We start from the raw sequence: 14,880 nt of genomic DNA, 5'->3' as shown, positions 1-14,880 counted from the left end.
ATGTGCAAAGCCTAGACACAAGCAGCAGAACGAGTCACAGAGAAGGCTATTTCTCCTTCTGTCACCATTACCCACACAATCAGTAAAAAAAATAAGCCACCTACTTTTCTTTGCACATCACTCAGTATCAGATATTCAGCGGAGAGGTCGAGGCAGACTTTCAGGCTGGGAAGAATACTCATAGAGCTGAAGATGTCTGGAGAAAAGCTAGATCCATGAACAAGAGGGGGATGCAGAAAGTAAGGCATATCCACACAATCAGAACAACTGCTATGAAACTGAATTCATTAAAAAACATCTTAAGGAGTTTACAGCCATATTACAGTGCATCCACCCACTAGAATGAAAACATCATCACAGAAATTAATGCTGACATCAGCTAAGAGACCAGTAGGAAGATCACAGGACAGGATCTAATTATGGATTCTGAACATTTAAATGCAAAATGACAGTTTGTAGTTATTTAACATGTTCCACATTCATAGGAGGTCTGGGCCCAAAGCTACAGGTTTAAAGCCAGAGATCCACCAAACCAGAAGAACCCTTCTTAGGACTCTGACCTTCTGCAGTATGGGATGGAAAAAGCAGTACTCAGCTGTGTGCCACATTCTTCTCATTTTAGGAGGGCAATTCAGGAATGGCCTTACATGTGCATGTGACCTGAGAGCCCATGATTCACCAGCAGAAAAATAAAATCAAAGAATCTAGCAAGTTGAAGGAAGAGATGAACTAAAGGGGAATTTGAACTTCTGGAGCTATAGGGCTCAGCAAATAAGTCTTGTATAATTGCTTCAGTCCTGTCAACATAGCAGCTTCTAATTCTTTAAATCAGGAGAAGCACTAATAGGAAGAGATGCTAAGCTGGTTATTGAATAGCTAATTTTTTACAGAAGAAAGCACTCAAGGAGTGCTATTTGGAATTCCTCTCCTAGGGCTACAGGTATGATTGTGCTCTACAGACCAAAGGGAAGACAAAAGGTCTTAGTAACACCTGTGTGCCTGTATAACAGGTCCTGCACTACCAAAGCCTGACCTGGCAGTCTACCACAGCCCTTATATCTTTCAACAAATACGACAGATTGGCAAAAGAAGAGATACTAGCTGGGGCTAGACTCTATTAGAGATCAAGGGTCACCTTTGCAAAGCAAGCAAACCTAAAAGGTTAGAGCTTTACTATGATCCACTGACTCGTCAAACTAAATCTAACTGTTTAGGGGAGCCAGCATATCAACACCTACCGGACAGTCTGCAGACAGGTCCAAGACACAGTGCACCACATCTTCAGCTCTCTATTCTGATCTGCTCCTGTGATAAGAAATCTCCAGAAGGGAACCCTGCAGGTACAATACAAATAGATTGTCTTAAAGATCTGGTCTCTCCCACAAGGTCATTTCACAGAGAAGTTTCTCACAGTCTGCCCATGACTGGTTTTGCCCAACAGTGTCTTAAACTTCTCAGAAAACTTCTGCTTCTGAGGCACATTAAAAAAACAGTATAGCTCTCTCAGCCCCCAACAAACATAAGGCCATAACTGACTAATGAAAGAATAATAATAAAAATAAAAAAGCTCTTTTTGTCCATCAAATTTCTACTGCAGTTGATAATAGGCCATGTAAAACTGACGATACTACAAACCTGGAAAGACTCTATGACTCAGAATTTTCATTGCTTAGCTCTTCACAGTCCTGGAATTGACGCTAGAGTTAAGGTAACTTTAGGATCTGCTCCAGTGCCTTATTTTTCCATCACTAGATAACTTATTGCAAAAACAGAACAGGATTTGCTCCTGCCACAAAGCTAAATTTGTGCAAGTGCAATGCAATTACAAGGAAACCTCCAAAGGCAGAGTCGGAAGACATTGCTAAACTCTGCTACTCAAAGTAGACTGGGGACTTACTCTGGGTCTTGCTTTTTATGGTTGTCACAGAAGAGCAGGCAGGAGAGGGGCCTACCATCATGGGGTTTCCACTCATGAAGACACCTAGGAAAGAATCAGAAAACAGCAAGAATGCAGGGACTGGTGAAGGTGGGGTGGTGGGAATAAACGGTGGGATCTGAACATCTTATCACTTGTTTGAACAGAGCACTATGTCAGCAGTCACCAAGTGTTATCAACTGGTAGCTGTTTACAAGCTTATATAAATTGACAAGGGGATCACACCCCATGCAGCCACAGATTGTGATAAATAAATAAATAAATAAATAAATAAATAAAAAGTGGCTTTGGTTTGGTGTTTCAACAAGGACACCTTATATAAAAGACATCAACACCGAGACAAGCAGCTCAGAGACACTTTCTGCATGCGCAGGACAGTACAACAGAGTTTGGCCACAGTGTGTACAATGCACAGGACTCATGCTTCTAGACACAGCTCTTTGCTTTTGTCTGAAGTTCACCAAACTTTAAGCTTGTGTGATATTCAGTGATATAACAGCACTCTTCAGCCACAAAATACTTTATAAACATTCACCCTGTATCTTCATAATGACCTGAGAGTGATTTTGTAACAAGGAAGAATCTCAGAGAGAAACTGCTGTTCTCTATTTGAAGATCCCCCATCTTCTAATTCTCCAGTTACCTTGGCTCATCTTGTCCCTCAATATAGATCTGCCAGAATTTGACAAAACCATCGTGGCTTGCTGTGGCCAACACAGTTCCATCTGGAGAAAGTGCTCCCTCACTCAGGCACTAAACAGAGAGAGAGAGAGAGAGAGAGAGAGAGAGAAGTTATTTTATAACTCTTCAAGAAAAAAAAAAAAGAATACTGTCTTCAAACAGGAATTTGACTAACAGTCTGGTAGGACAGGAGGCAAGATACCTTTAACCCACACCTCACCAGGCAACTTATCCCTTCACAGAACTGACAGGGCATTTTTTTAATCCTAGTCACCTTTTCCAGAGAGAAATTTAAGTGCAATAGATAATGCTGCTCCTGCTTCCACTGTCACTCATGTTACAATCAGGGCTCATTTTGCTTTGGGATCTTCTGGCTGTTCACAGTCATTAAATACTTTGCTTTACCTAGGTGATACAATTACATTCTCATCATCCTGTTCAAAAAGTGAAATTAGACTCTTTCCAGTTTTGTCCTTTATATTCAAAGCATCACCTACCAGATACCCAGCCACAGTCCTGGTCCACACACTGTACTCACAAATACAGCTATATTCATTAGGGGAATGAGAGAAGAGTAAAGATGACATTGGGCTTGCTTTTCCCCTTCTCATCCAGGAATAAATCACAGCAATGTAACAGCATTCCATTTATCAGAAGATAAAATAAAATAGGTGAAATACAGCTCAGATTGCCAAACAGGCCCTTGGAAAGATAGGCCTTTTTTCCTAGAGTCATTTTCAAAGGAAACGACTACAAGTTCATCTTGGCTCTTGAAACAAAGGTCACTTACTATGTGCGCACGTACCCATAGGCCACTGGCTAAGAAACTATTTTACATCTATTTTTTACACCTATTTTACACCCATTTTACATCCTAAGAACTACAACTCCTGATATTCTAAAACCGAAAGAGAACCTACGTGATCTGTAACACACCATGTCAGGAGGGCTCCAAACTTTTACAGAAATTCAAGCATAGGGGAGAGCACTAAGTCTCCAAGAGGAGTTAGCCTGAATATTTAAACTCTCCTTTGATTACTCTAGCAAAAGTTTTCATGGTCTGATACAACACTCCTCCAGAGGTGGCCTTCTCAGACTGAGATAAAGAAGGAGGGTGAGGAGGGTTGGAGAGTTAACAGTCAACTATGACAAATGCGAGATGCCTCACTTCACTTCCAAAAGCAGTGGCCATGCCCACTGGACATGCCAAACAGAGAGGGAAAGAAGTGATTTATCACCACTGTGGATTTAGCTTGTCACAGTCTTAAAACGTGAACAAGTTTGACCTGTAAGCCTAATTTCAGGAACGATACTCTTGCCCATCTCAATTGCCCAAGACAGATCTGGAAGTCCCTGCTGTAAGCAGCCCCACAGAGGATGCACTACGTTAGTCAAACAAGAAGTTAAGAATTTCAGCTCAGCTCAGCCCAACTCCACTTGCTTTGTTTGTATCACTTATTGATATCTAATTATTTAATTGCAATGTGTAGTCATGCCAGATAGATGACTTACTACTGTTTTCGGCACTGCTATCTGGGGAGAAAAATCTTCCTCCCTGCAAGTATCCCTGTTTCCTGGGAGGTTTGAAGTAGTAAACAAAAGGAATAGGTTTTTACCGTGCTGTGACCTTTCACTACAATGAAGCCTTCTTTGATGCTAGGCACTTCCACTGGCCAGGAGCTGTTGTTTGTTCGAATAATGTCCAAATCCCACACCTCTGCCTGAAAAATAAACATGTATGTACACAGGCTTATTTCTACAACTACTGGATTCATCCAGTCAAGGATTTCTTATATTCTTACCTTATTCTTATATTCCAGTCCAATGGCAAGTTATGTGATATAAACATTCATAGTTCCAACCGATTTTGCCATGAGAAGCTTTCCCACACCCAGCTGTACTTAGTATAGGTAGCTGTTTGTGGCAGTTACAGTTGCTGCTCACCAACCTCCTCCCCCCGGTACTGACTCAGCCTGCATGGAGATGAGTGATCCTCTGGCCCTCCACATTTTGTTTATATTAGCCACCTATATTTGACGATGGGCAGAAGTTATCACTTTCCTTCCGCCTGAGCCACTGAGAGAGATAAGCATGACCTCTTTTCCAAACAGAGAAGTCCTGCCCCTTATATTATGGGAGGATTCCCAGATTGGATTAGACAGAAAGCATTACACCTATAACCACATGGGCTCTTCCCTTCATTCCCCTCTCCCTCTAACAATAAAAAGGGACAATGTTTCAGTCAAGGTTTCCTTACCCTGTCCTCGTGCAACAATGCCAATGTTTGACTTCCCTCTTCACCACTCTCCTCGTTATCATCTGGGATGAAAGGACACCAGATGATTCTTCGAGAGGTGTTCAATGGGGTATTGTCAGGTCGTTTGATGTTCACTAAGATCTCCTCTCTGATCACCGCGGTTAAGGAACATAAAACATTCTGTTACTGATGTTCAGCAATAACCTATTTGGTTGTGGTCCTCTGCCAAATACTTTTGGACATCAAGCTTTTCAGATCACTGAGATTCCAAGAGAAATCAGTTAAAAGGATTCTACTAAGAAGGCAGGCTAGCTTTTCCTCACTGGCAGAAAAGAGTTAAGCTGACAAAAGTTAGATTCTCATAATTTTCATTTGCTGGCTGCAGATCAGAGCAGGATAGTCACAACAGAAGTACACAGCCACATTTGAATGTGCAATCCAAATGACTGTCGATGGATTAATGATTTCATCTAGCATTACAACAACAATAAATACCACAGAAAGACAGAAAAGCTATCATGCTGCCCTAGGCTGAGTGCTCCAGTTCACCCACACAAAACAGATCTTAAACTACAAACACCTTTGTTTCAGTTGCTTTTGAAATGATTGCACACATCAACGAGAAAATTAAGACGACAAAACCCAAAACACCACATCCTATAGACTGATGTGCTTCCCAAAAGCATTGAGCAGTCACTGCTAGCAATTACAAGGAAAAGGTTTATGGTAGTCAGTCAAACCTTAAAATCAATTTCAAGACCATCAAAAGAACAGGGATGGCAGTTTTGGAAGGAAGTTAAGTGAGTGTCACATCTTCCTCTCCAGAAAAGTAACTGAGGAAAAGACCTAGGACTAGACAAATGTGAGTAACAAGCTTTGTCACATGGTCAAATGGACACTGCCCAGGTGTAAGGCCAGCTAGCACAGACCCACTGATGCTAAAATCCTCCTCGCTAGTTACTTTTGCCTGGGCCAGGAGGAACACTGCGATGTCACTCCCAGAATTTCAGTACAGGCACAGGTTGACTGACTGGATGCTTCTTTGATACTCTGTTGGATAGGCAAAACTACCGACCGACCTCCTGCAAGCTGATATTCTGAAAGGGCTATGCAATAAGTTGCAATTTTGAGGCTGCATTCACATCTAACCATTACACAAACATTGATATGAGGCTTGCTTTGACAAGATACTGAATTTTCTCTTTATCCATGGCCAGGCGCCAGACAAAAAGGTTGCCAGCCTCATCGAGGCATGCCAGCTGGTTGGAGTTGAGATGAGCAAAAGCCAGGTCTGCCACACCGCCTGTGAATCCTTTCAGCAAGGTCCGCTCAGCAGTGCTGACGCTCAACACCCGCACCATAGCGGAGCCATTACTGGCAGCTGCAGAAAAGACAGAAGGGAGAAGTCACCATTCATCTGTGCAGTTTCCCTACAGGACTGCTTTTATTTTCAGCAGCCAGTCCATCATTTCCTGCTTCCATCCTGCTATCAGCTGTCACTGGTGGCACACTGAAAATCCATGCCAATAGATGCTACATTAACAAACCCTTTCAAGACCCAGGACATGCACAAACATTCACTGCACTTTTCAGCTTTGGAGCAGAAGGAGGGAACTGCTGCAACAGAAGAAGGATTTTGCCTGCCTTTTAAGGGGCAGCTCAGTTTCCTACATCTCTTACAGCTTCTCGAACACTGCAAATTCTGAGTTATTCTACTTAAAAAGTCAACAGAAGTTCATTCCAAAACAGAAGGCCACTGCAATGTTTCTTTACAACAAGCACTGACATCACAGCTCACCAAGGACAGGATTCTTCTCATGGAAGACTCTTTCATGAAATGCAAGATCTAAATCTTTATCACAAGCTGATGACAAGGCTATCAAACTTCCAGGATTGACCTCCAGTGACTGTGGATTAATTGTAATTGTAATTTGATTTTCAGTAACTGGACTAAAGAGTCATGGAGGCGCAGGTAGCTCAAATACATCTTCTCTAAGGGCAATGTGAAATCATAAATATTCATGTGGAAAAAAGTACTGCTTTTTGGTTTGCATAGCTAAAAAGAAAATGCTCTAGAGTGCGCATATTTGGACCAAAATTTCCAACTTCCCCATTTCACACAAGCATCACTATAATGCAAGCAGGTGACCCTACTGTTTCCACTTCTTGATGCCCAAGTCAGCCCTGGCAGATCACTCAACTTTCTGTATTTTACCGCATGCAGGCTTCAATACAAAAAGGCTAAGCATCCTAAGAACAGCTACTCTAGAATAACCTCACTTAGATAAAACAAAGAAATAGAGCAGTAGATTTTGTAAGAGACCAGACAAACTGATGGGGTGCCATTCTAAGAAGAAAGGGAAGAGCTGAACGGGTCCCCAAATCTGTGGTTATATCGGAGCAGAAAGAGAAACTGCAGATGAGCAAATGTTCATTTGTTTCACATATTTTGTGAAACATTTTTTTTCTGCATTGTTCTGCCTTCCTCTCCTTCCCTGCTCCAAAACACGGTCTACCTGCATTGCTCTTTGCCTTCTCCAAATTTAACCTTAAACTCAAATCTAAATTTATTTAAGCAAATCTATTTCAAATATCTGCTCAAATTACCATAGGACTGTTTCCACGTTTAGCCAAAGAGAAACTTGTTTATTACAGATATATTTCACTAGCGTAATAATCTGAACATCAGATTACTGTCCAGTGAAACCAGTGCAATCCTTCAACTTTTTCCCATCCCCACTGAGTCCTTTTCTTTCTTATATTTCGAATTTCAGAGACGCTTTCCTTCTTAATGGAAACTCTCTTACACCACCAACTGCTCCTTCTCCTATAGCTCTAGTCTCATTTGTATTCTCACCACAACAGCACTCTGATCTGGGTATTACAATAAGTGTTTCACTTTTTGCCAGATACCTTCTTCTGAGGCACACTTTGCCTCTTTTAGGGATGCACAGTGCAAATCAATACAAATCACATCCAAGACAGGAAGATATCTCACCTCTAATGGCATAAGCCAGGTAAGAATTTGAAACAGCTATCAGATTGCCATAGTAATATTTCTGCTCCCAGTCATATCTAGCAACAGGCTGTATTTTCACCTGCTCAAGAAAGGAAAAAAAAAAAAATTAGAAGGGTCTGGAATAAACTTGCCAAACACATGACTTCCTCTAAAAAAGACCAATAATGCTCAATAGGCAACTCTTAGAAGCAGCAGTTGGCAAGCAGAGTTGCATATTGAATCTCAGGTAGCAGAGCCCTAAATATTCAAAGTTCTAGAGGCTGATGACTATTTCCTTCCATTGCAAGAAGGAACGCAACTCACTGAATTTCAGTGTTACTGCAGAACAACACTCTACCTTCAACTACAGCAAAGCAGCCTTCACCTCTTTATTAGTACCATGTCTGGGATCCCAGTTCCTGGAAACATTTTTGAAATATAGAAATATATTTGGTGCATTGTGCTTGCTCTTTAGTTTTAATACTGCTTTCAAAGAAACTGAGAGTCCTGGCCATATTTGACTGCCACTGTGAATAAAGGATTAAGAAATACTATGGAAGTCATGGCAGTGATCCTCCCTTTCACCTGTATCTTCAGTATTACCTGTGAAAAACAGGGATAACACAGTAAGCTATTCATTTATGATCTCTCTGAGTTCCCTTAATTCAGCACACATTGAGGAACAAAATGACACAATATGGGAAAGTGCTGAGAGGACCAAGACCAGAATTCTGTCTCCTGAGCAATACCATGCTACTATTCTGCTACAAAACTAGTTCTAAGTTCGGCATATTGGTTCTTCTGCAGCTCTGATCTGCTAGCTGGAGCCTTCAGCAGGACTGACGCTCACAAGCTGTCAAAAGCAACTCTCGCTCCATAGTCAAGATCTACCAGCGAAAAAAGAATCAACAGGAGAAGCTTGTGAGTTCAGGAAGGGCACTTTCACAGGAACCTACAGCTTATGCCATGGAACTTATCCCTGAGAAGTAGAAGGTAATGTAGCCAGACTCTGTAATAATAATCAGCTGCAAGATACTGCTCCCCCCACCTTTTTTTTTTTTAAACACCTTGGTAACCTCTGAGATAAACTTCTATGTAACTATAAGCTCCTACAATACAAGAAAGAAGATCATCACTTCTGTTTTAAAATAGTAGGAACGTTCACTGAGCTAATGCGACCAAAAAGAAGAGACAGAAATATGCTTTCCCTTGTTACTTACCTTGTTACTCCCTCTGGCCTTACTGGTGATGCTGGAATCACTGCTGGCCACTATCTCCACATCTTTTGCTGATATCACTATGCAAGTGGAGCTGTCATCACCGGAAAGGCAGCTTTTAAGAAAGGCAAAGGGCAAAAATCACAAAGGACTTCACAGAAACAGGATAAACAGAGGTTAGCTATTTGGTATCCATAATCTTGAACAGCACTGCCGAAGGTATATCTGTGCATCTAGTAGGTCCGAGCTGAACAACTGAAAACAAAAGCTATTTTCAGTTAAGAATCTACCTTCCCAATGTATCTCTCAGTATTCTGTGAGAGTCAAGCACCTGGCTTGCTCAGCTTAAAACCTCCAGTCTCCTCTCACAGCCCATTAATCTGCTTGATTTGAGCACAGACCTACATTTGGTCAAAGCAGCTTTGGATCACTATCCACCACTAAAAAGTGCAAAAAGACCAAAGCCAACCAGCTGAACCTCAGCAGCAGCAATGCACATTACTCACAGTTCTCATAGCATCCTCTCTCAGAATTATGAACAGAGAAGCAAAACAAAAGCTACTTACATGAGGTCTAATGTTAAGAGTCACTGCATGAAGGCAAGTATTACACTGATTAGACTGATGTATGATAGCAGTGTGTTTGTATGATTTGTGTTATTATTCGCATGACAAAAAAAAATCCTAAGTATTCTACAGGCATATGCTCTTTAGTATATAAGCAGCAAATACATTTATGCAGTCCAAAATACACCTATTTATATGCATAACTTAGGTAGGTAGGAATCCAGCTCAGGATCAGTTGTTCTGTTCTAAGTTATGGGGAAATAAATACTATGACAAGCATGTGGTCTCCCCTGCAAACTGGTGTAAGTTGCTTCTCAGGCAACTTGCACGCCTGAAGCAGTCTAGCTGGAGTTCTACATAAGAACACTAAGTTTCACCCGGAGCTCTGCTAATTTAACTCCATCCTGCTATTTCCATCATTTGGCCAGTCCTCCTCCCCTTCTCCCTGAACAGCTCCGCCAATGTTCTTCATTTCCTGAATAGCAAGGATGTCAGGCTCCATGCACCAGCGTCACAAAAGCCAGAGCTCTGACACCTGTGGTCAACAGCATCAACTCACAACCATCAGCTCAATTCAAGCTAAAACTCACTGTCAGATTCCCACCATGCTTGCCCAGGCTCCCCAGAACTAATTTTTAGCAGTTTTCTCTTCACTCTGTCAGCCTTTCTTGGACAACACTTACATGACTTGCTTCTCCTGCAGGACTCCCAGAGAAATGCTGCGATGCACCGGCTTAGCCAGGGAAGGTCCATCTCCAGTCACAATGGGATCAGGCACCAGCAGCCCATTCAGGTCTCCATTGTATGAATTTGATGATCTCTGGTTCTCATTTACGGAACCTAGGGAAAAGCATGACCAACTGTGCACAATATCCACTTAAAAGATATAGTGCTGTGTGAAGTATACTACTTCCAATTTTTTTTCTTAGGTTTTACTGATCTATCAGTTTTACTAATATGATGAATTAGTTGGAAAAAATATTCTGCTCTAAAAAGGATGTGTAAGATAGCTCCCATATAAGAAACTTATCTCCACGCAAAAGAGGAAGTCACAGCCCTTTTCCTACATTAAGCAACCCCAGCAGACCAGAAAAAGATATGAATGAACAGGAGCAAGGAATTCATCAGGTTCAAGGAGTGAATACTCTTGAATCAGAGGGACTAAAGGCTTGAGCTGACTCAGGCCTTGATCTCATATTCAAGTTCCAGACATAAGGGTTCTTGAAAGATCTATTTCTAACTGTCATAGCTGCAGAGAGCTCTCTGAAGTCCAGCAAGTAAATACAGTGGTTAGCTGCAACATTTGGAGATGGCTGGAAACAATACATTTGTTACTTTCCAAAACTGCTTTCTGACTACAGGACCTGATCTCAAAGTCCAGGTGTCACAGTAACTCAGCTATAAACTGTGCAGCTGAGCCCATGGAATTCCCACATCTTTCCCTTGGTTTACTATTTACATAGAAGTTTAAAGCACTCATAGATTTTGTGTAAAGCTAGTCTGTGTTCAGAATTTCAGCTCTGCTTTGAAGAGTGTATGCGTCCTGACTTCATATATTTGGCCTAGCACAAGCTGCCTTTTAATCCCAGGATCCTTATTTCCCTCCTCACCTTCTGAGGGTTTTTAGAAGGGGACGAATACAACAGAGGGCGAAGGAGAATCTTCTCTCTCAGTATTTTATCAGCAAGGTGAAGAGTTGACAATACGTACTGAAAAGCAAGCCCAGTCTATCTGCACTTACACATCAATACACAGAAGTCAAAGCCACTTGTCTCAGCAAAAAAAATCTTGCTCGAAATTTTCACTGATTTTGAAAACTGAAATTTCATGTAGTGTTGCTTGGTAACAACTGCTGCTAAGCTCTCATAAAATGGCTGCTCACAGGACCAGAAGCTCCATTCTTACTGGCACATATAACAAACCTAAACAGAACTGTGGGCAAGAGACATGTCCTTTGAAAACATGGCAAACTTTAAATTACCAAACAGGTTTAATTGCTTTAATATATCAGGATAAGTGCTGTTACCTACAGAGGTAACTGCAGCTAATATTTATTCTCCAGAATGTTTATTTAAAACCTCCCAGTTTATGAACAAAGATATTAAATCAGCAACTACACGATGGACACCAAAAGCAGGTGCAGCTATATGGTATCCCAATACAGAGACTGACTGGGTGTTCACCTGGAGTGCAAAGGCCTCAGTTGACTTGCATCACATGAAGAAAACAGAAACTGCACTCACACTGTACAAGGAAACTTCAGGCCCCAGAAAGCAATCCTGTAACCACCTAGTGCATTTGTGCTTGCTGTTGCATGATTAAGACTGTGCCAATTATTCTTATAGCACATGATATTTGCCCAGTGGCAGCAACTTCCATCAACTGCAATGGTCCTTTTGCAACCAAAAGCAGAGAAGTATTCTCTGCAGCAAAAACATCACGGGCTGCCAGAGAGAGATGATGCAAAAAGCATCTACATTCTTTGCTCTATTTGCAACAACAAGAGAGGCTCACATAAATGTCTCAGCTTTTTTTATTCTTGTCAGCAGGACACTCATGTCAGCTCCATGGGAGGTGGAAAAAGAAAACACTCCACAGAGGTTGCTGGACACAATAACAGTACACTGAAGTCAGGACTTAGCCCATCTCTCCATCTTAGTGGGATCCAGGTAGAGGTGCAATGTGCATGCAACCCTGAAGGCATAAAAGAAGGGAAGAGGCTCAATCTTCAGTAAATTTGCGAACAAAAACAAATGTTAACTCACACTACTGCTGGCTATCAAAAGGAAAGAAGAGCCAGTCATATTCATTACCTTTTTAGAGAGCAGGTAATAATCAGAGGCAAGATACAGAATGCTTCCTGCTTCCACCAGAACTTACACCAGGTAACACTATTTTGTATTAAACAGAATACTTCCCCAATAAATGTCACGGGAGTTGGGTGAATCCACATAACACCTAGTATCAACAGAGATTTCAGCATGGATTAAAGGATTCTGCCTAGAATCCCAGCAGGGACTCTCCTATATAGTGCATTAGCATCAACACCCCTCGGAAGAGGGGTCATGCCTCAGCTGGAGGACAAATGGCTTAATCATGCAGTTTCCCTTGTTGAGGGTATGACATCAAAAAAGGGCAAGAGCTGCTGAAGTCGTGAATGATGTATGTTGAAATCAAGTGAAACCTCTGTCAAGAGAGATGGGGTACAGGTGGGGAATTGCATTTTCACAACCACCAAAACCAGCAGAACTAAGACAGTGTTATAATAGTTGTAAACTCTTCGGAGCAGGGAGTATCTCATCACATGCTTGGAGAGCACTCAAAATAACATAATACTGCTCATAACTACATGCATCTAGTATGAGAAAACTTTCTTAGCATTAAAAGGCTTGGAAAGCAACTACACTATTCTCTGTGGGATATTTCAGTTTGTAAATCCCAGGAATAACAGAAATTAGAACTTGGATCTTGACAGCAGCAGCTGTTATGCCAGACAAGACTAGCCCAATACACACAATTCATGGCACTGCTTCTATTCCCATTCAAAAGCTTTGATAGATCCTTCAGTTTCCCTTCCCTTTGTTGTGTTCATAGGACTTTCAGAGGCTTTCAGTTAACAAACAAGTACTCTTGCTCTTTATTTTGTCCAGTTCTTTAAAGTCTCTGCTACTACACAGGCAGCACTTCCTGCTGAGCACAACTACAGGTGCATTACTGCTTGACTTACTCCTTTTCCTCCCAACTACTTTCTCATGCACTAGAGTTGACAAAGAAGGTATAAAGAAAATGAGATGCAAAGGACAAAAACCAATTTCAAAGAAGCAAAATGAAAAGATACAAGCCATTCTCAGTGAATATCTCCTTTGCTTCTACCAGCAATAGAAGCTGCTTCCGGGGGAAGTCAAGTCACTCTGAGAGAAGACAAACAACTTGAACCACTTCCCAACCATGACACATTCTTTCAGTTCATGAATTGCTCATGAAACAAATGTTCCCCATCACAGCATTGAGTTCTCCTTTCAGTCTTTCAAGTACAAAGCCTTGCATTATAGAGGAGAAATGTATTTTTACATTACTAGAATTAAAATCCTGGGGCATCCAAGTGTTCCAGAAATAAGAGAAACTACTTCAAGTAATTAGAAGTTTCTCTACGGATAGCAAAACTAACAATCTGGCTTACAATAGATTTGTCTGTTACCCCATGTACCTCCACACCCCTCACAACAATCCTGCATCCAAGCTCTCTTCTTTTTGACCAAGCAAAAGACAGCACATGCAGTAGTGCTTTGGCACTAGTGTATTTGTACTGACAGACTGGCTGTTGACTCTCAGGACACTTAAAAATGAAGTTTTTCTTGCCTTTGCTTTTTGGGAGCATAAAAAGGGCATAACTTCTGTCCTCTCTCCAGACGCTAAGTTTTTGCAAAACATCTAGGAACACAGTCTTCTTCAGACCACCGCTACCCTATCAGGTTGGACTGAAATGGTCCAGAAGGTTCAAAAGCTATGAGGGGGGTTGAGAGAGTGATACTATGCTAAAAGGGAGTTGGAACACATTTTATACAGCTGACTGCTAAGAACACTGCTGTCTACCATGGATATTGCCCATGGGTAGAAAGAAACTGATCCACTGAACTCAGAGCAGAGAAGTATAATCGCTCAAAGCAAAGGGAGAAGATTCACCAGTGCTTTTAGAGAGATGTTTGTGACAGGAATCCCATTTCACATTCAAATAAAAAAAGAGACTGAATAGGATAGTGCTAATCTCAGAGAGACCAAATAGCCCAAAGCACTAGGCCCAGTAAGAAAACTTGCAAAAAAATCCAGAACTTTTTTAACAACGAAGAGAAGCTTGAGTTGAGAACTGAACTGTGCTGATCTACTCAGAGACAATCACACCCCCTGGAAAAGAGAATTCGGAGAGTGCTAGAAAAAGTGAGCTTTGGGTCCAAATGGCTCCCACTCCCTGTTCAGCAACAGATACTGTCTCCTGTAAGTGAGGACCTGCTCAGGATTTTATTCAAGTTACCAGTCACTGGAGTCCTCTCCTTACCCAGCCGGTACAAACTTCACCACCAAGGCCTGCACTCCTTGGGAAAAGGTTCAGGGTGAGCGGGGCCGCCTGTCCGCCCTCACTGTTACCTCAGAGAGGCACAGCCAGCCGCCCGGAGCCGCGGAGAATGATGCCACCGGCGCCCCGGCGGTGAGCACAGGGGAGGCGGGCA

The 14,880-nt window shown here is 41.8% G+C and overlaps 1 protein-coding gene across 5 annotated transcripts in view; it reads right to left on the bottom strand.

The window, feature by feature from the left end:
* EDC4 (enhancer of mRNA decapping 4) overlaps positions 1-14,880 on the bottom strand; it is a 39,955-nt gene that overhangs the window by 24,666 nt on the left and 409 nt on the right. For 2 of the 5 annotated variants that reach the window (XM_026085395.1, XM_026085398.1), the window contains exons 1-11: positions 11,397-11,418; positions 10,339-10,495; positions 9,093-9,204; positions 7,873-7,972; positions 6,066-6,255; positions 4,875-5,022; positions 4,234-4,338; positions 2,580-2,689; positions 1,898-1,981; positions 1,239-1,334; positions 105-207 (exon numbers count right to left, since the gene is read on the bottom strand). In XM_026085395.1, coding sequence (XP_025941180.1) covers positions 105-207; positions 1,239-1,334; positions 1,898-1,981; positions 2,580-2,689; positions 4,234-4,338; positions 4,875-5,022; positions 6,066-6,255; positions 7,873-7,972; positions 9,093-9,204; positions 10,339-10,495; positions 11,397-11,400 — 1,209 coding nt within the window. In that variant the 5' untranslated portion in view covers positions 11,401-11,418. Of the gene's footprint in view, positions 1-104; positions 208-1,238; positions 1,335-1,897; positions 1,982-2,579; positions 2,690-4,233; positions 4,339-4,874; positions 5,023-6,065; positions 6,256-7,872; positions 7,973-9,092; positions 9,205-10,338; positions 10,496-11,396; positions 11,419-14,880 lie in introns of those variants that run through there. The other 3 variants (XM_026085393.1, XM_026085397.1, XM_026085394.1) reach the window with 2 other exon arrangements.

This window comes from Apteryx rowi, unplaced genomic scaffold (assembly GCF_003343035.1).
Source record: "Apteryx rowi isolate R43461 unplaced genomic scaffold, aptRow1 scaffold_668, whole genome shotgun sequence".
Taxonomy (NCBI): domain Eukaryota; kingdom Metazoa; phylum Chordata; class Aves; order Apterygiformes; family Apterygidae; genus Apteryx; species Apteryx rowi.
The sequence above is the reverse complement of the archived record's forward strand: the minus strand, read 5'-3'. Positions and strand labels throughout refer to the sequence as shown.